General features: G+C 43.6%; 1 protein-coding gene across 7 annotated transcripts in view; it reads right to left on the bottom strand.

The window, feature by feature from the left end:
- The window catches only part of ITSN2 (intersectin 2), a 78,453-nt gene that overhangs the window by 50,225 nt on the left and 2,759 nt on the right, over positions 1-25,469 (bottom strand). For all 7 annotated transcript variants that reach the window (XM_079971128.1, XM_079971127.1, XM_079971132.1 and 4 more), the window contains exons 2-8: positions 20,585-20,648; positions 15,887-15,979; positions 13,753-13,816; positions 5,885-6,048; positions 4,663-4,857; positions 1,711-1,807; positions 1,330-1,472 (exon numbers count right to left, since the gene is read on the bottom strand). In XM_079971128.1, the coding sequence (XP_079827254.1) occupies positions 1,330-1,472; positions 1,711-1,807; positions 4,663-4,857; positions 5,885-6,048; positions 13,753-13,816; positions 15,887-15,979; positions 20,585-20,612 (784 nt within the window). In that variant the 5' untranslated portion in view covers positions 20,613-20,648. The remainder of the gene's footprint in view (positions 1-1,329; positions 1,473-1,710; positions 1,808-4,662; positions 4,858-5,884; positions 6,049-13,752; positions 13,817-15,886; positions 15,980-20,584; positions 20,649-25,469) is intronic.

Genomic DNA, 25,469 nt, shown 5'->3' with positions numbered 1-25,469 from the left:
AAGGAAATGAAAAAGCCTCCTCATGGTCTCTGTGCTCACAAATCCTGCCTTTAGGGCACATTTAAGGTGTGAATGGGGTGAGCCTGTGACCTGGATTCAGGAATTACCGTATTTTTCGCTCTATAAGACACACCAGACCACAAGACACACCTAGTTTTTGGAGGAGGAAAACAAGAAAAAAAATATTCTGAACCTCAGAAGCCAGAACAGCAAGAGGGATCACTGTGCAGTGAAAGCAGCAATCCCTCTTGCTGTTCTGGCTTCTCTGATAGCTTCGCAGCCTGCATTCGCTCCCTAAGACGCACACACATTTCCCCTTACTTTTTAGGAGGGAAAAAGTGATCTTAGAGAGCAAAAAATACGGTCAATAGTTATAATAACATAAAGGTAAAGGTACCCCTGACCATTAGGTCCAGTCGTGGACAACTCTGGGGTTGCAGCGCTCATCTCGCTTTACTGGCTGAGGGAGCCGGCGTACAGCTTCCAGGTCATGTGGCCAGCATGACTAAGCCGCTTCTGGCGAACCAGAGCAGCGCACGGAAATGCAGTTTACCTTCCCGACAGTACCTATTTATTTACTTGCACTTTGACGTGCTTTTTTGAACTGCTAGGTTGGCAGGAGTATAACAACATAAGAGTAGCCAAAACTCAGATAATGCAATCAGGTAACTTGCCAGCCAGGAGATAATCAACATACTCAGGATTCTGTTTTAGACTGCCCCCTGTGATGTAGGTATGATGTATTGGGGTGGTGGTCCTGGGCTACACCCCTTCTATGATGTATGTATGATGTTTCTGGGGGTGGTCTGGAGTTTGAGGGTGAGCAATTTTACAAGTCTATATAGGGACAGGCACACCTTGGTTCTGGGTCCTCCTCCTTTCCTGCGTGTGAGGGGAGCACCCTGTTGCAACAGCTTTAATAAAGATCAGGTTTACTAGCTGCTTTGCTTCTCAATTTTCGCTGGTTGGCCTGTTATTTTCTCCTACCGATGGAGAACCTACAAAGGACTCTGTAAGGGCTCTTGTGTACCCCATAAGGGAATAAGGGCAGATTTTGTTTACACCACCTGCAAAGATACACTTATTTATAAAAATCTTCAAACATGCAAGTGCAGTTAAATATTACATTTATACTGGGATTTCATTTTCTTATATAGGAAAATTATTCAATTAATTATAAACTTAATCTTCAATTGCAATCCCTTTCCTTTAAAAAGAAATCCCCCTTAGAACATACTGCATTATGAACAGGAAGAAATCTTTTTGTCAATCAACTCATGAATCACTCATTAATCTTTGCAAACTTAAATATAATACTGTAATACTAACCTGACAGGTATCCACTCATCCCTTTATCAAGGCTATTAAACTTCTGCCTGTATTTTAATCTGGAAGCCTGAGGAACTGCCCAGTCTGAAAATCCAATCTTTGGTGAATTCCCAGTTAGTGAGGTAGTAGAAGAAGAATTTGAACTACAATATGAAAAGAAGATCATATTTGCAAGAAATATGGTATTATATAAATATATGTTCAAAGTGGAACATTGTTCCTATGTTTTTGTGCAGCAACAGTTTATGTGAATAAATGACTTCTGTCTTTCCAAGTACTCACTTTTGTGGGGAACCAGACAGATTGCAAAGACCACCCAAAGAGATCTTGAAAAAAACAGAAACTTGCAATTGAGACATAAATCTGCCTGAAGATCCCTACCTACTAGAGCCAAGATCTATCAGGGACTGTGTCTTCTGGATGTTGGCACCACCAAATCCGCCCATCATGGGACTGTATGAACTAAAGTGAGGCAAAGCTGAAACAAGAGAAAAGCACATAGTCCACAATGCAAGGCAAAAGTATCTCCATGGATCACTTGGGCACCAACCTGACTCCATACCAAAAACTTTAAAAATATTACTATTTGGATGAAAATTTTCAGTAGAGAAATAAAGTAAAAAAGTGAGGAAAAGTGAACATGAACCAAAACCAAAAAAACAAAATGAGAGAAAATTACTTGAAAGTATATATAAATGTATAAAAGTATTACAATTATTCTAACGAGTATAAAAGTCAATATGCTTTTTATAAACACATTCCAAATATCAATCCAAATGCATTCCAAATACCATTACCGTATTTTTCGCCCTATAGGACGCACGTTTCCCCCTCCAAAAATGAAGGGGAAATGTGTGTGCGTCCTATGGGGCGAATGTAGGCTTTCGCTGAAGCCTGGAGAGCAAGGGGGGTTGGTGTGCACTGCTCTCCAGGCTTCAGGAAGCTATCCGCTAGCCATGGGAGACCTAGCTCTCCTAGGGCTAGAGGAGAGCTTGCCTGCACCGCACCCAGAAGCTTGGGGCGTGCTGAGCTCAGCACGCCCCAAGCTTCGGGATTAGCGCAGCGCTCCGCTAGCCATGGGAGACCCAGCTCTCCCAGGGCTAGAGGAGACCTTGTCGGCACCCAGAAGCTTGGGGCACGCTGAGCTCCGCACGCCCCAAGCTTTGGGATTAGCGCAGCGCTCCGCTAGCTGTGCGGCTCTCCCATGGCTAGCGGAGACCTTGCCGGCACCCAGAAGCTTGGGGCGTGCTGAGCTCAGCACGCCCCAAGCTTCAGGATTAGCGCAGCGCACCTGGGGGGGAATTTCCCCCCTTTATTTCCCCCCCAAAAAAACTAGGTGCGTCCTATGGGCCGGTGCGTCCTATGGGGCAAAAAATAAGGTATATTTATCCATACCCAATTTGTTTCTATCTTACAAGTGTAGTCCTATCTTCTATGCATTGTTCAAAGGGGGCCATGGTATTATCCTTCCAGCATATTATTAAACATTTGTGCCCAACTCATTTTTCAAATGGTTCTGTCTTTTATTTTTAAGCTTGTTTTCATAAGTACATCATTTGGAAATCCATTTCTGACCAAAGTGGTGACCCCTTTTGCACTGGTTGCATTTCCGGCAAGAAAAACCCACCCCACACAGTCTTTCTATAATAATTATTTATCCTGTTCAATTAAATGGGTCTCTTGTAGATAAGCTACGTCAGCCTGCAATCACAGAATAATAGAATTGTAGAGTTGGGAAGGACCACAAGGGTCATCTAGTCCAACCCCGTACAAAGCAGGAATCTTTGCTCAAGGTGGAGCTTGAACTCATGACCCTGAAATTAAGAGTCTCATGCTCTACCAACTGAGCTCAAATATGTCAAAATTAGCTTTTGCTTCTTGGATTATCAGTTTTGACCCCTTTATGAACGTTCTTCCATTCATCCGTTTAATTGACTGTATAAACCAAAATTCAATTTCTCCCCTGTATTAAAATATACAATATAATGCCTAGAATTAATAACAAATTCAGAAATTACACAAACACTAAGCTTAACTGTCAGGTGCTGGTGGTGGTTGCTCGTGAGTAACCAGGCAGGACTCCGACCTGTCTTTTACAGGTTTTATTGGTGCAAACTATTTACAGTGCAGAGCCCCAAACTTCATGTCCATCTTAGTCGCTTGCAGATTCCGGGAGTGCCCCCTTCCGGTTTCTCCCCCAGCCTAAGAACTTACACACCCCAAATCTCCACCTCCCCTCCGTATGTTTCACCCCTCTGCGCAAGCAGGGTGCCGGAAGCGTCGAGTGTGCCTCCTGGGCAGCCGGGCTAGGTGAGGCACTTGGGCTCTCCGTAGCATCTTTGAGCCCTCCCTTCACCCAGCTACTCCCCTCCCCCTCTGGTCCACTGGAGGTGGGGCTTTCTCCACTGCCGGGCGAGGAGCTGCTTCTCAGAAGCGCCGGAGGCTCTCTGTATCCCCCTGCCTCCCTCCCCTGACATTAACTTATTAGATCTATGCACACTCTATTTCCCAGATTAAAAATAAGCCTTAAGTAAATCATAATAATTATTTTAAACTGTGCTTATGTGAGTGGAAAAAATGGATAAATAAAAATAGAACAAAACTTTTTTAAAAAAAACAAAGTGCAAAACACAAAGCTCAAAAATTAAGCGGGTAAATGAGCAAACAAAGAAGAAAAATAAAAACTAATGAAAAAGAAAAAAGCAAAAGAATAAAAAATTGACTCCATACCACAAACTTGACGAGCTTTGAGATCTAGTCTGACTACAACACCCTAATAATTTATGCTAATTTATAGCCCAATTCTATTTTTTCATTTTCTTCAATACATTCTCTACAGGCAGCACCAAGTTGTGTAACATTCCTACCATGATTTGGCATGGCTCTTCTTTAATAACAGTGAGCCTGAGGCTGAGCAGGAGGACTTATGAGGTAAGGGGGTGCTTAACCATCTCCCTTCCTGACGTTTGTCCCCTTCAAAACTAATCTCCTCCTCTTTTCCCCACGAACAAGGAAATAGCTTCCATGGATTAGTGACCTTGAGTAGGAAAACAGTATAAGGGAAAAGGCTGAGTACCACCTCCATCTTGCTCTCCATAGCAACATCCAAACTTTCATTAAAACAACAAAATATTTGGCACGGGGCATCATGCATACAATATTTCCAGTGGAATGTGGTTAGTGTAGCAAGAAGAAGGAATTTAAGGTGGAAAAATCATCAGTTTAGTATTTGCTAGGAGGAGATTTTGCATTCAGAATCAAGGCATTGGCCAACATCCAACTCAGATTGTCCAGACTGGAAGTATGCCTCTTGTCGGACATGATGATACTTACTTGAAGAGTATGGTAGTGGCTGGAGGAGGCTGGTTGTTCCATTTGGCAATGCAGGTGTGCTGGTGGAAGGCAGAAGAGGAGCAGAAATAATCAGGGGGGGGATGGACGTTACAGAAGCAAAAGAGGGCATTGGAGCTAAGGGTGCCATTGTAGGAACAGATGCTGGAATAGACAGGTTTGGCATACTGCCCATGCCTAGAAGAGAAACCAAGTTGTTAGTGATAGCCATATAGCTGTGAACAGCCAGGAATTGGGGAGACATGACTCACTTTTACTAGAGAGATCTACACCAGGGTTTCCCAAACTTGTGTCTCCAGCTGTTTTTGGACTGCAGCTCCCATCATCTCTGACCATGGGTGCGACGAGCTAGGGAGGATGAGAGTTGTAGTCCTAAAACAGCTGCAAACCCAAGTTTGGGAAACCCTGAGCTACAAAAACTAGTTTTAGATAAGAGGTCTATGCTTACACATAAGTTTGCTTCATTTGAGCAGTTATACAGCCAAGGTTTTCTCCCTAATAACACATCCCAGTTGCCACAGGCTTCAGAAAAAACGAACAAGCAATATGCTCCAAGTACTTGCTCAAAGCAATAGATGTCTAATATATAGTACGATTAGAGGAAGAGAATAATTTGTTCAATGGCATCCACTTTCGGCACATTGAAAGGCTTGCCTTAAAAAAGTAGGGTTGTTTTCTGTAAACCCACTTAGAACAGCAGACCAATGCAGCAGGCAGCAGTTATGAGTTGCTCTGTGGTCTCTGCAGCCACAGCAGGCACTGCAATTCTCCAGTGGCTTGCATTCACCCCCCGAGGCACACTCCATTGTCTCTCAAGACAGACAGGTGCCAACAACATATCACAACCTGCTTTCAAAACTCACCCTACTTTTTAAAGGATCGTGCCATATGGCAAGCATGGTTGCACTTTGAAACATGCAAGTCCTAACCCCTTTCCAGCACATAGAATTAGCTGCACTATTTCTGAGGCCCATCCTTATTATGCCATCAGAGCAAAGGAGAATCATCTCAAAAGTACTCATTATTCATTTTTATGACAAAAATATATGATAATATTTAGCTATATTTTCTGTACATATCTTTAACATCATGATCTATTGTCTAATGAAAACAGATTTGAACATAGCTATTTATTTATCAATAACAATTTAAGAGGGGCAGCCTTTCTCCAAACACCTGTACATTGATTCATATTCATGATTACCAAAACGAGCAGAAATCAAGGGAGAGAATGCTGGAGGTTGCTTCATCATTGGAGGGAGAACCACGGGCAAAGGCTGGCCTTGCAGCTTTAGTTTGATGAGCTTCATTGCTATAGAAAACTCTTGCTGATCCATTTTCCCATCCTTGTTCAGGTCTGAAAGTGCCCTTCAAAACAACAATACAACAATGTCTATATGTCTGTATACGTTCTATAGTTCAGTAGCAGAAGACTATTTTCCTTGCCAATTACTCCTATTTGGCAGAGAGCTCTTAGTATTTCCACCCCCACCCACCCCTGGGCGGAGCAGCATCTACTGGAAAGAAAGCAAGGTTGCTAGAGGAAAACCTATGAATTACTGAATTTTATCCTTCACCTAGGTTGGAGAGAGGTTACAACAGAGCAGAGAATGACAGAAATTGGGCAAGAGTAAAACAGGGACATTAATCACCTGAATTGCTCTATGCTCAAAAACTCCACTGCATCCTTTATATAGAAGTGGGATAGCAGCTCTAATCACTTGGCTCAGAACATTAGGATTTATATTCCACCCTTTCATAGTAGAAACAGAGCCGAGAATGGCCTACAGCAGTTTAAAAGTTCCAAAATATTTTTTGAAATGCTTACACAATAAACAGTAATGCAACTAACATATGCTGACAGAGTTTAAATCTTCAACAGTTGCTTCTATTCAGAATCCCAAGAAGCAAAAACATTATAATCTGTTGTTTCATCCAGTCAGAAAGAATTTTGCAAACAGAGTGATAAGAGCATAGATGCTGCATATTCTAGCAAGTGAGTACAGTGGAAGCTTGGGTTGTGAACGTGATCCATGTGGGATGCACGTTTGCAACCCACAGTGTTTGTAACCCGCAGTGGAGCGTATGCGCACATGCGGGTTGCGATTCGGCGCTTCTGCGCATCCATGACCCCCGAAACCCGGAAGTAACCCATTCCGGTACTTCCGGGTTTTGGCGTGTCCGTAACCAGAAAAAACGCAACCTGAAGCGCCTGTAACCCAGGGTATGACTGTAATAAAAAAGGCAGACCATATACCTAAGGCAATAAGGGTATGATGCACCACCCAAGGATCAGAAAATGCAACCATCATGGCAGGAAGCATGAAAACCTTGCTGCTTGTTTACAGTTTTTGTGTTTTTACTCCAAACTCAGTTAACAGCACATGGCACATTCAGAGGCTGCTAGCACCACAGATGCTTTAAATTCAGTTTGTGCTCCAAAACATTAGTCTATTCTATCCTAATGTTTTTGTCCTAGGACAGAAATTTAGATATACAGATCATGCCATTCAACATTTCTCTGACAAGAATAAGACAGTTGTAAAGAACAACAATATTGGGGGGGGGGACAGGAGCAAGACGGTTTGAGCATATTACACCAATCCTGGTCCAACTGAACTGGCTACCAATTAGTTTCCAGGCCCAATTCAAAGTGCTGGTTTTGACCTATAAGGCTTTAAACGGCTCAGAACCGCAATACCTCAAGGACCCCCTCTTTCCCCATAAACCTACTCGGACGCTGAAATCATCTTCTGATGCCCTTCTTCGTATGTCCCTTCCTTCTCTGCAGTGGCTCCCCGTCTGTGGAATGCTCTCCCCACTTCACCTGGCACCTTCACTATACACCTTTAGACGCCAGGCAAAACTGTTCCTTTTTAACCAGGCCTTTGCCTGACTTGATCTACATCCTAGAACACTTTTTAAAATGCTGGCTCTTTTTTTTTGGGGGGGGGAGGGTTATTGTTTTGATTTCTTGTATTTGATATGTTATGTGAACCTGAAGGTCTTAGGGCGGTATAGAAATTAATTAAAAAAATAAAATTAAAAAATAGGAACAAATCATATCCTTTAAAATCCTAAAAATCACTGCAACCCCCCCCCCCATGGACATATGACCTGGGCTGCTGTGCGTAAGAGAAACCTGGTGGACAAGCAGCGGCAAGAACCGGCCCGTCTGCTTCATCCAACCAAGTCTCTCTTACACATGTCAGGTCAAGTCCTCCATCTGTAGCAGGAACCCCCCCACCCCAATCATTCTGTTTGTACAAACTTCGCACACACTCACACTCACACACTACATACGCTATGCTTCCGTTATAAATTCATAGAAAATCAACCATACATTGGATTTGCACTGTTCCACTTTTATTTTACTCCATGAAGGAAGGACTACAAAATGGGGCAGGTTTGATACAGGGCAGCCATAATCCCTTCAGCATCCCAGCACATACACAGGTGCCCTGCCCAGTTGCTATGCCAACCCTGATGGTCCCAGACAGAAGACAATCAAGATCACAAAGAACTTGCATATGGGAGTGGATTCAGCAGGGACTGAAACAAAGGACACTGATCAGATCTTCCCTCAGGGGGCAGGAAACTGCAAACTCCCCTTTGTCTCCTGGAAGTTCCTGGAAGTGACTCATGGGGAGGGGGAAAGGAGGAACCAGCCAGGTGACAGGACACTCAGGTTACCACCAACTCCTCCCTCAACCCCTCCTTTCTGTAATGTATGCATGATGTTTCTGGGGGTGGGCTAGACCTAGAGGAGGGGCATTTCAAAAGTTTTTATAAGACCTTGCACACTATTCTTCTGGGTCTTTCCTCTCACCTGCAAGTGAGGGGAGCACCCTGTCGTGACAGTCTTTCTTCAATAAAGACCAAGCCTACAGGCTGCTGATTTGCTCCAATTTACTCTGGTTGGTGTCTTTACTTTTTGTCCAAGGGAGCCCTCAGATTTTTCCGGTAACACATCCACGATCAAGTCATGGATGGCAGTGATCTTATGAATCTTCAACCTGGCATTGCACAGCAGCACCTTAAGGTCATGTGTTGATTCCAGTATCCTTCAAGTCGAGACCAGACCCGGAGGCAGAGATAGCCTTCAAACAACTATTAAACCTGCCTCCTCAGGAATGATGTGGTCTGGTCTTAGCGTAACTCCTCCTCCTGCCTGTGATCACTGAGATCGGATTTCCCAGTGCATCCCACCCCCACCCCCCACCCTCAATCAAACCAGCCCCAGCCATTTTGTTGGCTGGGGCCCACTTCATTTTTTTTCCCCAAATAATATTTATTCAAGTTTTAAAAGATTACAAAAAGGAACACAATATACAAAAACAAAACATATCCAAGAGAAAAATAAAACTAAAAAATAAAAAAAACAAAGACAGCAAAAAAGAGAGAGAAAAAAGATACAATCAAAAAGACAAAAAAAGTTAAACCTTAATATAACTCCCTTTCTTAACTTATCTCCTTGACCTCCTCACACCTCCCCTCTTTGTATTCTAATTCAAATAGATATTTCAGCAAATCCTTCATCTTTGTTTTTATCCTTATAACTTATCTTAATATACTGTTCTTTTCCATTCTCTCATTCACCAATTAGCCATCCACTTTTACTTTATTTAATCTTATTTCTCCTTAGAACTCATATATAGCTGAACTTATTCTCTTAAGACGTTTCCCCTAGGGTCACAAAAAATTCCATTCCACGATTTTCCCATCTCTCATTAAAAAAGAAAAGAATTTTTTTTTAATATCACAATATATACACTTTAAATTCCCAATTTTTCTTTCACCATCTCCCCTCCCCGGTCTCGGCCCCTGCCAACTGTTCTCCAAAAGTCCATCAACCCGGAGATCTTAAATCCGAGGCTCTTAACTCTCTTTCATGTCCCCTCTGCCGATCTTTTTGATAGTCTTTGGTGTTGAAGAACAGATCTCGGGGAAGCTCCAACCCAACGGTAGACATATTCCTTCTTGGCGAGTCTGCCAGACTTCCATAGTTAAAGGTAGGGCCCATAGAATATTCCGAATCTTGTTTCACACTCCTTCCAAATCCAAGGGCCCCAGAGGCTCCAATCTCCACCTGGCTCAGATTTAAATCCCAAAAGTATTTGGTCCCAACATAGGGTAATCTCTCCAACTTTCATTTTCCAAACCAAGCCAGGCTCTCATCTCCAAAAACTGGCTTCTCCTAGTTGCAGACGTGTAAGGCCTCCCGTTATAATCCACGATTTGCCCCTGTAGGGTTGAAACTCCCCCTTGCATCACTTTAACAACAGCAACTTTCTCCTTCTCTGGTTCTTCAATTTGTCCAGTTAAAAGAGATTCCTGTGCCGGATTTTTGTCTACTTCTTTGCTGAAGCCCACTTTTGTTCCCAAAATTTCAACATTGGTAGCCATAACGTTTATCTGTTCTTGCAGCTTTCCCAGCAGATAAAATGTCCTATTCAATTCAGACGCGACTTCCTTCTCAGCCACCATCCTTGAAATGTCCAAGGTCAAAGCTAGTTTCTCAAAGGCTTTATCTTTAGAACCAATTTCCCAGCTGCATCCTTGCAACACTATCCCAAAACTCCCTCTAGAGGGACACAGTTTCCATTTACACTCCTTCTAGCACAGTCCCAAAAGTCCCAAACGTAAAATTGTAACAATTCCAGATGCCTTCCTTCTTTTTAAACACAGAAACTAACAGTAGCAACAAAGTCCTTCTTTTGTATCTTGACAGCTAGCTGTTAAATTTATCTATTCACCATCCACGGGCTCTCGCAGACCGCTCCCGGGTTTAGGGAAGTGGCGCTTCAATTCCCAAATTTTGACCTTCTCCTGCAGGCTTCCCTGCTTCCAAAAGAGTATTGATAGTAGTTTCAATCAGTGGAGTTTTAATCCTTTAATCCTTTAGGTAAAACTGTCCACGACCTTAGTTAACCAATTCTTTGCTTCAGTTTATTTACAGAAAGGGGAGGTGGACTTCCTGTTTAGACCTTCCCCGATCGGTGCCAATTTAAAAATACTTTAAAAGCCCAATTTCCGTTCTACTCACGGGTTGTTGTTTTAAAATCCAATTGTCCACAAGAAAAAGTCAGTGCTCTCTGGCAACGGCTACGCGGCTTCACTCCATAAAAAATAGTGGTCGATTCAAAACACCGCGCCGCTCACCCCACGTCACTTCGGAACCCCAAAAAAGGGGTTTCCCTGTGGGTAGGGGGGGGCGCTCCTGGTGTCAGCCGTATCCCACGTTCCCAGGCTTCCTCCACCTGGGATTTTTGAAGGGTCTCCACCTTCGCCGCGGCGGCATGACCCGAATTCCACGGAGCGGGTTCCTCTCAGTCAGAGGAACACCGCCATTGCTGATGGCGCTAACCCGGAAGTCCTGGCTGGGGTCCACTTCAAGGCAGCAACTGACCCTTTCCCCTTCAGAACTAAATGCAAACAATACAAGAAACCACTAAAACTAATAATAATAATACCCTATAACCCTTGACAGCTTCACCCTTGTCCTTTTAATTATCCCAGTGATTTGAAACGTTTTATACTGTGATGCCAATAAAGGTATTTGATTTGGTTTGAATAATAAAAATAAATTACAATTATACTAAAATTAAACTAATCCCCAGCCCCAACTAAACGTTTATCCCACCCCTACAGAGCAAAAACAAAGCAAAAGCAAAAACTTAAAATGTCACAGACAGTTTAAGAACATTTTAAAACACATTAGATACTTGCAGCAGGGAAGTAATAGTGGAACACTACCCCCACCCCCACCCCAGGCCCTTCCCCAAGAGTTTGTTCCAGTGAGTCCAGTCCTACCCACTGGGCCCTACAGTCCTCATTGCAGCAGGAGTCTCTTTAAAGCTGGAAGTGTGAGGGCCTGGGCCTCGCCCCCTAGGTCAGTGGGTAAAGGCCTTGCAAGGAAGCAGGCCCTGAAGTCTTCACCACAGCCAGTGGTCCAGTCCTCACTGCAACAGGAGTGTGGTGCAACTGGACCCTTCCCCTCTGCAGGGAGGTGGGACCGATTCGGATGGTCCGCCCCTGCCACTTAATGGATCCAAATGGTTTCCAGGGAGTGGTAGGGGATGTTCTAACCCATGTTGATGGCCTTTCAGCTGATTCCCTGATGAAATGTGGAGTTAACCAGGACTATCAACTGTCTGGCTCCGAAGCGCCCTCTCCGATAGCATGGAGCCCAGACAGCCCCATGGTTTCCCCTAGAGCTGAGGGCGATGAAACAATCGCTGAGACAGCTAGAGCACTGATGGCGGAAAACTCATTCTGAATCGGACCGGACATGGGTTAGAGCTCAACATCAAGCCTACCAAGTGGTGATAGTGACAGCGAAGAAGACATTCTTCACCACCTCTGTTGCATATGCAGAAAATAGCAGCAGGGGACTCTTTCAGGTGGTTCGCAATCTAATGGAACCACCTTCGCCACTGGGGTCTGGTAAGGACCCCAAGATCTCCTGCAATGATTTTCCAAAGTTTTGCAGATAAAGTTGCTCAGATTCAGAAAAAGACTCCACCATGGGAGCAGGGCTGGAATGGGAGACCCGCCCAATATGGCCAATCTTCCATTCTTGGGCAAGGTGATTGAGCGGGTGGTTGCTGAACAACTCCAAGCACACCTGGAGGATGCAGACCATTTGTATCCCTTCCAGTCAGGATTCAGGCCTCATCATGGGACTGAAGCTGCCTTGGTCGCGCTGGTCGATGATCTCTGGTGGGCTGGCAACAAAGGTGAAAGCTATTACCTAGTTCTGCTGGATCTCTCAGTGGCCTTTGATACCATCAACCATCACATCCTTCTGGGCCATCTAGAGGAGCTGGTGGCACTGTTATACAGTGGTTCCGCTCCTCCCTCCTGGGCCGTGTCCAGAAAGTGGTATGGGGGGATGAGTGTTCGGACCCCTGGGCTCTCACTTGTGGGGTGCCTCCGGGTTCCGTCCTCTCCCCCATGCTTTTTAACATCTATATGAAGCTGCTGGGAGAGATCATCAGGGGATTTGGGCTGGGTGTTCATCAGTATGCGCATGATACCTAGCTCTACCTCTCTTTTAAATCAGAACCAGCCTGGAGGCGGTTGGAGGATGGATGGTGGCTAACAGATTGAGGTTGAATCCTGACAAGACAGAAGTACTGTTTTGGGGGGACAGGGGGCAGGCAGATTTGGGGTCTTGAGAACAAGGTGATTTCTTGGTCTTGAGTGGTGTAACTGTGCCCCTGAAGGAGGAGGTGCGAAGTCTAGGAGTCATTTTGGACCCATAGCTGTCCATGGAGACGCAGGTCAATTCTGTGCCCAAGGCAGCTGTCTACCAGCTCCACCTAGTATGCAGGCTGAGACCCTACCTGCCCGCAGACTGTCTCGCCAGAGTGGTGCATGCTCTGGTTATCTCCCGCTTGGACAACTGCAATGTGCTCTACCTTTGAAGGTGACCCGGAAACTACAACTAATCCAAAATGCAGCAGCTAGACTGGTGACTGGGAGTGGCCACCAAGACCATATAACACTGGTCCTGAAAGACCTATATTGGCTCCCAGTACATTTCCAAGCACAATTCAAAGTGTTAGTGCTGAGCTTTAAAGCCTTAAACCACCTTGGCCCAGTATACCTGAAGGAGCATCTCCAACCCCAACATTCTGCCCAGACACTGTGGTCCAGCTCTGAGGGCCTTCTGGAGGTTCCCTCACTGTGAGAAGCTAAGTTACAGGGAACCAGGCAGAGGGCAGCCACCTTGTAGAACGCTCTCCCATCAGAAGTCAAGGAAATAAACAGCTATCTGAGTTTTAGAAGACATCTGAAGGCAGCTCTGTTTAGGGAAGCTTTTAATATTTCATGAATTAGGGAAGTTTTTTATTCTTGATGTTTTATTGTGTTTTTAATATTCTGTTGGGAGTTGCACAGAGTGGCTGGGGAGCCCTGGCCAGATGGGTGGAGTATAAGCAATAAATTATCATTATTATCATCATTATATAATCCTCATTAAACACATTCAGTAAAGATATAGACGTTTGTGCTATCAATATAACAATATTAAACGTATCTGCATGCATGCATGTATGTATGTATTACCATATTTCAGCCAAGACTGGAGACGGCAGACCCGACTGTAAAAAAAAGGTACGTGCTTGATCACCTATATGGAAAGAAAAAAATGGGACAAGGTGAGTCATCATCATTAATACAATTCTCAACTTTCCATTGGTGATTTTTTCCTTAAAGGACTCATTAATATACTGGACCATGTTTTTAAAAGTTATCAAAGTGCTTCAACTATTTGACATCGCAAATGCAAAATTACTGAGTGGATTTAATGTTCTGATTCACAAATCAATCAATGAAAATTTTAACAATGAGAAAGAGCCATTATTAATTGGATATATGTATTTGTAAACACCTATTCCAGCAGGCACATAGCACAGCTCCACTTCAGCCTGCTGAAATACCAGATTCCCTTTGCTCATCTGCTTCCAAAGTGACGGCTACTGCCATTAGGGCCCCGTGAAGACCCAGAGGGAACGATGAGGGCTACTGGTATCTATATCTAAGTGGTGAACATAGGAACCAACAATATCCTTGATCAGGGTCACCAACATTGGCCCATGGACACTATGTCCCTGAGAAGGGAAAGCAGACTCTGAGCTTTTATTTAAAAGATATATATATATATATATATATATATATGCGCTTCCTAGAAGGAAAGCTATGAAGCAAAATGTGCACGCACCCTTCTAAGTGACTTCTGGGGAAGGAGCCAGCCTATCAGTAGTTTTAGTGCCAGAGCTGTGATTGATAGGTGAGATGCTTGGACCCCCTGCTTCTAACTATGGAGGGGGCTGAAGCGCCTTGCCCCATATACCCCTATACACCACACACACACACACACACACACAGTGCAAGCAAGTAAAATAAACATACACAATTTTACAAAAATATGAATACAATCTAAGCATATCCAATTTTATATAAAGTCCAGACTAAAACAAGTGAAAATGCATAAAGCTAATAAAAATTAGTACTTTCTAATCAAACACATAAATCACATAACAGAAGCAATCTTACATACAATTTTCCAAAAATCAATAAAAGGCTGTCATGATTCTCCAATTTTAGGTTTAATTGCCTGCCAAGTGAGGCAAACCTTCCCTGTTGAACTCCCCAGGCAGAGAAGCAATATGAATGGTCTCTCCAGGTAGCATACAGGGGCCAATTCTCCACATTCCTTGAGTTATCTGCTCATTATTTGCATACCACCCTTCCTTGAAAGAATGGTGGAGAGGACTGGGTTGACTGGAAGAACATGGGGAATGAAAGGCATGCATCTGAGGATGGAGACACACCACCACCCAGAGCCAGGCCTACTTCCAAGCACCAACTCCCTTCTGACCAGACTAGACTCTTTACCTCTTTAAACTAAGGTGAAAAGCTAATAATAATAATAATAATAATAATAAAAATTATTATTTAAACCCTGCCCATCTGGCTGAGTTTCCCTGGCCACTCTGGGCAGCTCCCAATCGAGTGTTAAAAACAATACAACATTAAATATAAAAAACTTCCCTAAACAGGGCTGCCTTCAGATGTCTTTTAAAGATAGGATAGCTGCTTATTTCCTTCACATCTGAAGGGAGGGCGTTCCACAGGGCGGGTGCCACTACCGAGAAGCCCCTCTGTCTGGTTCCCTATAACTTTGCTTCTCATAGCGAGGTAACCGCTAGAAGGCCCTCGGCACTGGATCTCAGTGTCTGGGCTGAACGATGGGGGTGGAGATGCTCCTTCAGGTATACAGGCAAGGCCCTCTCAGCACATTGGCTCCAGATGCCTGGAGATGCTCGTTCACGGGAACTTGGGCAGTCCTGCGAGTTCTCATGAGAGCATCTCAGAGCCCGTGCACTGAATAGGCCTACCCCAAGCAAGGTGGGGAACTTGTGGAGTGAGGTTCACTCCGGGCACCAGCTGATGGTAGAAGACTAAGTTCTAAGGAGGCGGCTTGAATATGCACCTTTTTGTATACACTGAACTCTTGGAACAGAGTCCCCACGTAAGGTGTGGCCGTCCTGTACTTGTAAATGCTATCAATCTGGAGGAACCCCTTGCTTTCTTCAAGAGGCATTTTATGCCAATTTTCAACTGAGAGCAAATTCATGATTTAAATCTTCAGATTATATAATGAGGAAGGCAATTCACTGCAGAAGCACACACCAACCTGTGACATATCCCCCAACTGGTTTAAGGCTGTCAAACTGCTTGTCATACTTCATTCTCTCTTCCGAGGTGATGGCCCAAATGTTTGAGCCTCCTGAAAGCAAAAGGGAATGCTTTTTTAAAAAGTAGTTTTAAATGGGTATAGTCAACTGGGGGAAAACGAACCTTTATTGCCTAAGTGATAATATTAAGCTCACGAGTTTTTAACACACTTTACCCCCACCAGTTTGGCAGGAATGCTTTTATGATTCATGGTATCTTGTTCCCTAGATGCGCAATTATTTGCTGACTTTTATTCTCTCAAGGTTTTTTCCAGCTTTAACACAATTATATGGACTTTACAGCATTAGCAGGCATGCTTTCACCATTGTTGACTTTTCAGTTAAACATAATTTACATGTGATCTACGTATGCTCAAACACCATCCTAAAAATCCCTACCATTCAAATGATTTTTGGAAGACAGTTACTCTTATTTCATTTTCTTCTCCTTTTTCTCCTCTCTCTCTCTTTCTCAAGATCATGAATTTAGAACAAGAAGTGTTTCAGTATTTTATTTATTTCTTGCCCAATCCTACCATTCCAAATAGGCACTAGCTACCAGCTCATGACCTTATAAATCGGGCTGTAACGTGATTGAAATGCTTGTTTTCTCCTGCTCTGGAGGATAGGACTTGAGGCAATGGCTTCAAGTTACAAGAAAGGAGATTCCGACTAAACATTTGGAAAAACTTTCTGACAGTAAGAGCTGTTCTACAGTGGAAGAGACTCCAACGAGAGGTGGTGGACTCTCCTTCCTTGGAGGTTCTTAAGCAGAGTTTGGATGGCCATCTGTCATGGATGCTTGGGGTTGGAATAGATCAAGGGTCAGCAAACTTTTTCAGCATGGGGCCGGTCCACTGTCCCTCAGATCTTGTGCGGGGCCGGACTATATTTTGAAAGAAAAAAAATGAACCAATTCCTATGCCCTACAAATAACCCAGAGATGCATTTTAAATAAAAGGACACATTCTACTCATGTAAAAACACTGATTCCTAGACCATCCACGGGCCAGATTGAGAAGGCAATTGGGCCAGATCCGGCCCCCAGGCCTTAGTTTGCCTACCCATGGACCAGATGACGCTTGGGATACCTTCCAACCCATAAGATTCTATGATTCTAAAAGCACAATCCTAACCATGTGTACTCAGCAGTAAATCCTAGTGAATTCAATTTACTCCCAGGTAGATGGGATTAGGATTGAAGCCTTAGGCTATTAAAATTTACAGTGGTACCTTGGTTTTTGGACATCTCCATTGCCAAATGTTTTGTTTTTCGAACGCCGAAAACCCAGAAGTAAATGCTTCCATTTTTGAATGCACCTTGGAAGTCGAATGGCTTCCACTGCGTCTATCTGTTATTTTACAATTTTCTTTATTGAATTGGTAGCCCGTCCTTTGAGCCTCAGTTTTCAATTGTTTTGGAAGTCCAACGCTCTTCCAGAACAGATTACGTTCAAAAACCTAGGTACCACTGTATTGATTAAACTTGCATTTATGCTGTGGCAGCATTTCTGTCACAAGAAGCATACTGACTTTAGCTTTTGGTGATGCAACACATGTGTCAGAGCAGTCATCATCTTAGAAGAGACCTTCCTTTCATATTTGTGTGAGAAGGAAGAATGCTTCTAAAATGGTGCTGACATCTTCATTGCTTAAGATAATATTAACAATAAATATTATTTTTTGAAGATCTGATTTACTGTGTGCAAAGTTTTTTAGTCTTTTTTTTTTTTAAAAAAAAATAATCTGAACATAAACTAGCAGTGGGTGGCTGTTCTTTAAAAGCCACTGCCACCTTAGACTGCATCAACAGAAGCCTTGTTCCCAGATTGAAGGTGGGAGCTCCCAGCCAGGAGGCCAAATGGAGCTCCCCACCCGCAGCCCCTCCTTCTCCCAGCCTCCAGGACTCTCCACAGGCCACTTCTCTCGTGGGCCCTGATCCATGTTCATGCTGAACTGTGGTTGCACCTCTAGCTTGCCTAGAGGGAGAGATGCAGAAAGCTCTGACTTCTGTGTGGCTGGAATGCTGCATACCCTACAAGGTTAAGAGCCACATCTATTTATGGTTTACACAAAGATAAAACAGCAAAATAAAGAAAAATGTACAAACCTACTTTAAGATGTACAGAAGTTAAAATACTAAAACAGATTAAAATTGCCTTGGCTTTCTGAGCATCTGGGTAGACATGTCTAATCAATAATGTTTTTAGCAGGCAGTGAAAAAAATATAGTGACGTTATCACAGAGCTTTTTAAATTTCTGAAGTGTTGCAGTCCATGCTCTCTGTTGCTCCAGAAGCCAGGACAAGAACCAATGGATGGAAGTTGCAGAGAAGCCAATTTCAGCTGCAAATTATGAGAAACTTCCTAAGATAAAGAGCTGCTGGACAGTAGAACAGAGTGCCTTGGGAAGTAGTCAACTCCCTTTCACTGTGAGTATTTAAGAAGAGGCTGGACAGCCACCAGTCAGGGATGCTGTAGTTGCATCCTGCACTGGGTTGAATTAGATCATCTCTAAAGTCCCTTCCAATTCTAAGACTGATCAAACTAATTAATGCTGCAATTATCTCTAATTTAGTACCAGCCTGACACATCCTTAAGGCCACATCTGCTAGACCAAAGCTTCACTTCAGGAAGGACTACTTCAAATGAAGAGAAATGGCTGAGTAGGGGAAGAAGCGTAAGATTTTGAGCAAGCTTCTACTGTTCATATCAGCTGCTCAGTCACCATATTCTAGGAGAAATGTACTCTGGCCATTCTGTATCAGTTGCTCTCTTTTTCCTTCACCAAAGGGATAGGATAGGGTCACCCCCTTTTTCTGTCATGGTCCTTGTGCCTTTAACAGGAATACATCAGAAAGACAGACTTCCCTGCCATCGTGACTTTAAGCCCAAGAAAGCTTTCTGTTGAATTTCTGCTGATTATGCAACCGTTAAAGACACACTGGCAGGAAAAAAGGAACCAACCCTAGTTCAGGAAGTGACAATGCCTCTGCGAGTTAGAATGGCCCAACATAATCTAAGAACAAATTTCAGCCATTTCCTCCTGTGTGTCTCCACTGGTGTTTACGGTGAACCCATGTTCAGTACAGAAGCAGCAGCCAAGGCTCAGGGGCTCTCCACCCACCCAAGGTTCAGCGCCTGGTCTCTCCAGTGAAAATGACCCCTTGGGCAGAAGAGAGAGAGCATTGTGCAAGACCAGGGGTAGCCAAGACGGTGCCCCATGGGCATTGCTGGACTTCAACAACCATCATGCCTGACATACTGACCATGTTAATGGAGGCTGATGGGAGTTTTGGTCCAACATCCTGAGGATGTCCTGTTGGCTATCCTTAGGCTGGGAGATCAAGGATTTAATCTCATACAAGATCACTCTGTAGACTCATCACTTTTACACAGGTTGAGTTAATATCTAGTTGCAAGTCCCTTTTAAGTATTAAAAAAGTATTAAAACTTCCTAAATCATTATTTAAAAGTGTTTTATTCAATCATAAAATAAAGACAGCCAATTATGCAAGCTTCAAAAGTGGTAATGCTCAGTGTGAAGAGATTAAGTATGCATGGAAAAACATGAGAATGTTTCACAAACTTCTGAGTTATTTAGAGAAACAAATTGAATGCTTTAATACTTCATGCAGTAAATGCAGCCTTGCAGCTAGCAGAATATTTTACACTGCTCACATGTGGGAAAACATTTGCATGAGGAAGCAATTTTTTTACTTATCCTCAAGCCTATCTTAACTTCTCTGTTCTAAATATCTGCATCAGTGAAATAAATTTAATTTTACCAGCTTCAAGGGTTTAATGAGCTTATCCTGAAATTCCATTTTTGGTTCTTACTGGACTTCCACAGCAAATTCAGCGGCTGTAAAACTATTTTCTTTCCTTCTACAAACAAAATCAAAAGGATGGTAAACTAATATGTAAATATCAAATCTGTATTCAAAATAAATGCTTTTAGATGAGCAATTTAAATGATGTGAAAAGCATTTATCATGAAATATGTCTTTAAAAAATTGATTTTAAGACTGTATTCCTAAACTTATTACTCTTATTCTTATTCTATTTGTACCCCACCCATCAGACTGGGTTGCCCCAGCCACTCTGGGCGGCTTCCAGCATATTTAAAACACAATAAAATATTAAACATTAACAATTTCCCTACTTACGAGGTTTCTCACTGAACACAGTCGGGCTTAGTTTTTTGTAAACATGAACAGGATTGCTTTGCACATGTTTTCTGATACTACACTTATTACCTTAAGCAACAGAACGTCTACAAGCCTTTCATAACCTTTTTTTGGGGGGTGGGGAGGTACCACTTATGTGACATGGCCTGATAACCAAGGACACAGCTTGCCACTCACAGCTGAAGAGCTCCGAAGGCTGTCACACTGTTCACAGGGGATGTTTCAAGCCTTAAAATACAGTAAAATTAGCAGCTGCTTCAGGCAGCTCATGGTGCCCTCTATAAGCTCCGGCAGAAGGATCATGGAAAACACACAGAACAAAATTCTGTAGGCAAAAATAGATAGTCTTCAGAAAATTTACCAAAAATCTGAGGCATATCAGTCTTAGAATTATTCAATAATACTGTAATATACGAGAAAGATAAAAGATCTTCCTCCTCAGAGGATACCCTACACAAGAGCTCCTTACCATTCATGGCTGTGGGAATGTGAGTCATTCTGCTCTGGAATGGTTCTTCCTAGCTCTCAGCCATCTGCAACATAACAACATTGGACCATGAATAATGCAACAAGGGCAGGGTGTCACTCAGCTCCTGCTAAGCAAAACCAAAGTATACCCCCTTCAGCTGACACGTCTGACAACAAACTATACAGAATTCTATACCACAGATAAAGATGCTGAATTGACAAGGTGTGGGGAATGGGATTTTTACTGGGTATATGATGCAGCCTGGAAACTGGAAATCTTTCCTTAAACGGAGAATGGGACCAATTGTGGAATGATGAAAAACAGTAAAAGGCGGAGATTAAAACACAAAAGAACAACTTGGAACAAGAATAAATATTGCAACTATATTTCTTTTCAAGGGTTAGCATAAATAACTTAATGAATCAATGTCTCTAAGCTACAATCTACAAACGCCTTATTTTGAAGGTGAGGTAAAGTAAACGTAAAGGACCCCTGGACAGTTAAGTCCAGTCAAAGGTGACTAAGGGAGCCGGCGTTTGTCCACAGACGGCTTTCCGGGTCATGTGGCCAGCAGAACTAAACCACTTCTGGCACAAGACACTATGACAGAAACCAGAGTGCATAGAAACGCTGTTTACCTTCCTACTGCAGCGATATCTATTTATCTACTTGCACTGGCGTGCTTTCAAACTGCTAGGTTGGCAGAAGCCGGGACAGACCAACAGGAACTCATTCCATCGCGCGGATTCAAACTGCCCACCTTTTGATTAGCAAGCTCAAGAGGCTTGGTGGTTTAGGCCACAGCACCACCCGTGTCCCAGGTGAGGGAGGAATTGGATACAGGAAAAGGAGAAGGTCCAGCAACAACATGACTTCAACTATCCTTGGTTAAGGAGGGAAACCAAGATGATCAAGGGTCTGGACACCAAGTCTCATGAGGAATGGTTGAGTGAGTTGGGTATGTTTAACCTGCAGAATAAGAGACTGGGAGGAGATATGATAGCCATCTTGAAATATCTCAGGGGCTTTCACATGGAAGATGCAGAACACTTGTTTTCTCCTGCTCTAAAGGGTATGACTGGAACCAATGGCTTCAAGCTCCAAGAAAGAAGATTTCAGCTAAACATCATGAAGAACTTTTTGATGGTAAGAGCTGTTAGACAGTGGAACAGACTCTCTTGGGAGATTGTGGACTCTTCTTTCTTGGAGGTTTTTAAGCAGAAGTTAGATGGCCATCTGTTAGGGATGGCCATCCAACTTTAGTCGAGATTCCTGCATTGCAGGGGGTTGAACTAAATCAGTGGTTCCCAATTAGCTAAGTACTTTAGAAAATTTTGCCATCTCTATGGTAGTTTTTGCTATGTGAATGGTGCCACAAACCCCTTGGGGTCCACAGACCACCAACAATGATCCTTGGGATCCCTCCCACCTCTACGATTCTACAATCCTAAACCAAGGTGTTCCCATATGTGGCTGATTTAGCAGAACCCAGTTGTTGCTTTTCTGCTTTGATCTGTAAGCAGAATAGCAATTTCTGCCTTTCCCTTTTCATCAGCCTCAGATACTGAACCATGGCAGGAGGGCTAAGGAACACAGACACCATTCTCCCTCACTGTAGCCTCTGCAGCTGCCATTTAGGGGGAGAAATCTATGTTAACACAATGCTATTTGGAAGTGATAGAGCAGATTCCGAGAGAAGGCGGATGCCTAGGAGTTTTTGAAATCAGTTCAAAGGTTACTTCTCAAGCAAACAAATTTTTGACTCTTCAAAGTGATTTATGAGACTTGCAAGAAATGAGGCAACTTGATTTCATCCAACATAATGCTTTGCATCTACTAAAAGAGAGAACACACAGGCAAGAAATTACACACCCCCCCCTCGATTCAGAAGAGAACATTATTAGGGAAAAATTGAAAGGATTAATTCAATTGGAACAATAAAAGATTAAGAGGGTCAAATCTCTTGAGACATATAGAAGCTACAGTACAGTGGTGCCTCGCAAGATGAAAAGAATCCGTTCCGTGAGTCTCTTCGTCTAGCGGTTTTTTCGTCTTGCAAAGTAAGCCCATTGACGGCTTAGCGGCTTAGTGGCTTACGCTATTAGCGGTTTAGCGGCTTTTAGCGGCTTAGCGGATAAGCGGCTTAGAAAAAGGGGGGGGAGGGAAAAAACCCCGCAGGAACTCGCAAGACATTTTCGTCTTGCGAAGCAAGCCCATAGGAAATTCGTTTTGCGAAGCACCTCCAAAACGGAAAACTCTTTCGTCTAGCGAGTTTTCCGTCTTGCGAGGCATTCGTCTTGCGGGGCACCACTGTACTTAAAACACCAATTGACTTACATAAGAAATATACCAATAACTGAATCACACGGGAACATTAAATGGTGACACCATGATCTTTCAGACCCTCAGCAGTGGTGCTTCCCATCCTGAGCTATTTCATCAACGGAATGACTACAGCTTCTCTGGCCAAGAGAGTCACAAGATACTACAGGCTTCATATATCCTCTCATCATTGCCATTTGTGGGCTACCAGGACAATGTTGCAGTTGGTGGAGAGGTAACCAAAGAACTGGCCCAGGTTACCGACACCTGGCAGACATAGCACAAATCAACCATGTTTTTCTGGGCTGCATCAACATAAGCACTGTGTCCAGCTCAAGGGAAGTCATAGTACCACCCCTATACAGTGGTACCTCAGATTACATACGCTTCAGGTTACATACGCTTCAGGTTACAGACTCCGCTAACCCAGAAATAGTGCTTCAGGTTAAGAACTTTGCTTCAGGATGAGAACAGAAATCGGGCTGCGGCGGTGCGGCGGCAGCGGGAGGCCCCATTAGTTAAAATGGTTTTTCAGGTTAAGAACAGTTTCAGGTTAAGTACGGACCTCCGGAACGAATTAAGTACTTAACCTGAGGTACCACTGTAATTCCACCTGGAGTCCTGTGTCCAGTTCAGGGCACCACTGTTTAAGAACAATGTGGACAAGCTGGAATGTGCACAGAGGAGTTAGACCATGATGGCCAAGGGTCTGGAAACCAAGCATTATGAGGATCGGACTCAGTTGGGGGAGTTGGGCATATTTAGCCCAGAGAAGAGAAGGCTAAGAGGTGACATGAAAGCCATCTTCCAATATCTAATGCAGGCTTCCTCAAACTCGGCCCTCCAGATGTTTTGAGACTACAATTCCCATCATCCCTGACCACTGGTCCTGCTAGCTAGGGATCATGTGAGTTGTAGGCCAAAAACATCTGGAGGGCCGAGTTTGAGGAAGCCTGATCTAAAGGTCAGTCACATGGAAGATGGAGCAAGCTTGTTTTCTCCGTAGGACCCAAACCAATGGATTCAGGTTACAAGAAAAGATATTCTGACTCAACATCAGGGAGAACTTCCTGACAGTAAGAGCTGTTTAACAGTTGAACAGACTACTTTGGAATGCGATGGCCTCTCCTTCGTTGGAGGTGTTGAAGCAGAGGTTGGATGGCCACCTGAACGTTTAGCTGTAATTTCTGCAATGCAAGGGATTGGAAGTGATGACCTTCGGGATTCCTTTCAGCTCTACAATTCTATGATTCTTTTATGCTTCTTAAAATCTTAAAACTACGGGGAGTAGCTTTGGGAATTAGTTTTCAGCAATATGTGGATGATAGCCAACTTTCTCTCTTTTTAATTTCATATTGAGGAAACTCTGGATGTTTTGAAGTGGTGTTTTGAGTGCAATAATGGACTGGATGTGAGCTAATAAAATGGAAGCTTAACTTTGGCAAGACAGGCAGGTTACTGGTCAGTAGGACAGCTGAATAGGGAGGAGTGATAGATAAGGTCCACAGCTTAGGAATCCTTGTGGGCCTGTCCTTGGTGCCAGATCCTCACATGGCAACTGTAGCAAACAGAACTTTGGCTTGTTAAAGCAGATTTGATCACTACCACAGATGCCCTGGTCCAGGGGTAGGCAACCTAAGGCCCATGGGCCACAAACAGCCCATGGGGGTTGTTTTAACTGGCCCACGAACTGAGCTGCCCTCTCGGTGAGTCCCCACACACTGTGCTAAACCGGCACAGCGCGGTCCGGGGGCTCGCTTCTGTGACGCTGGAAATTGCATCTGCACATGCGCAGATGCCGGAAATCACGGGAACATGAGCAATCCAGCCCGTGGAGGGATCTCCGCTGGAGTGAACTGGCCCAGGCAAGGTAAAGCTTGTCGACCCCTGCCCTGGTCAATTCAAACTGACCAAGTGTAACATACTCTATGTGGGTCTGCCTCTCAAAAGTACTGTATCAGGAAAGTTTAGACAGCAGAACTCTCTTCCTATCCTGTTTTTAGTTTCCATGTTATCCAATGTTAGTCATATTCAGAGTAAACCAATGAAATTAATACACGGGACAGGATTATTTCAATGAGTCCACCATGAGTAGACAGTCATGGGGAAAAGAAAGTACACCTTCTTTGAATTCTGTGGTTTTACATATCAGGACATAATAACAATCACCTGTTCCTTAGCAGGTCTCAAAATTAGATAAATACAACCTCAAGGTCTATGAGCCCCATAACACCACTGTGCAGGGGTAGCAAGACACCATGACAACGAATCAACAAGGGGCACCACAACTGCACACCCATTGGAAACAAGCCCATGTCTTCCTTGGTAGGTCAATAGAAAAGCACTGAAATAGGATTTCGTTTAAATCCCACCATGGGAAAATGTGGAATCAAGGCAAAACTCATGTTTTGGATTCATACTCTGCAACCATCATGCCGGAGACAAAAGAGTGTGGATTGCAGCTTCTGTTACATAGCTATTGTTGTTGCAGCATGCTCAGGTGTGCATGCCATGATTGGTGGGTGGTGCTGTAGTAACCAGGAATACTGTGGACGTTTGCTGA

This window comes from Podarcis cretensis (genome assembly GCF_951804945.1).
Source record: "Podarcis cretensis genome assembly, chromosome: 3".
Taxonomy (NCBI): Eukaryota; Metazoa; Chordata; class Lepidosauria; order Squamata; family Lacertidae; genus Podarcis; species Podarcis cretensis.
The sequence above is the reverse complement of the archived record's forward strand: the minus strand, read 5'-3'. Positions and strand labels throughout refer to the sequence as shown.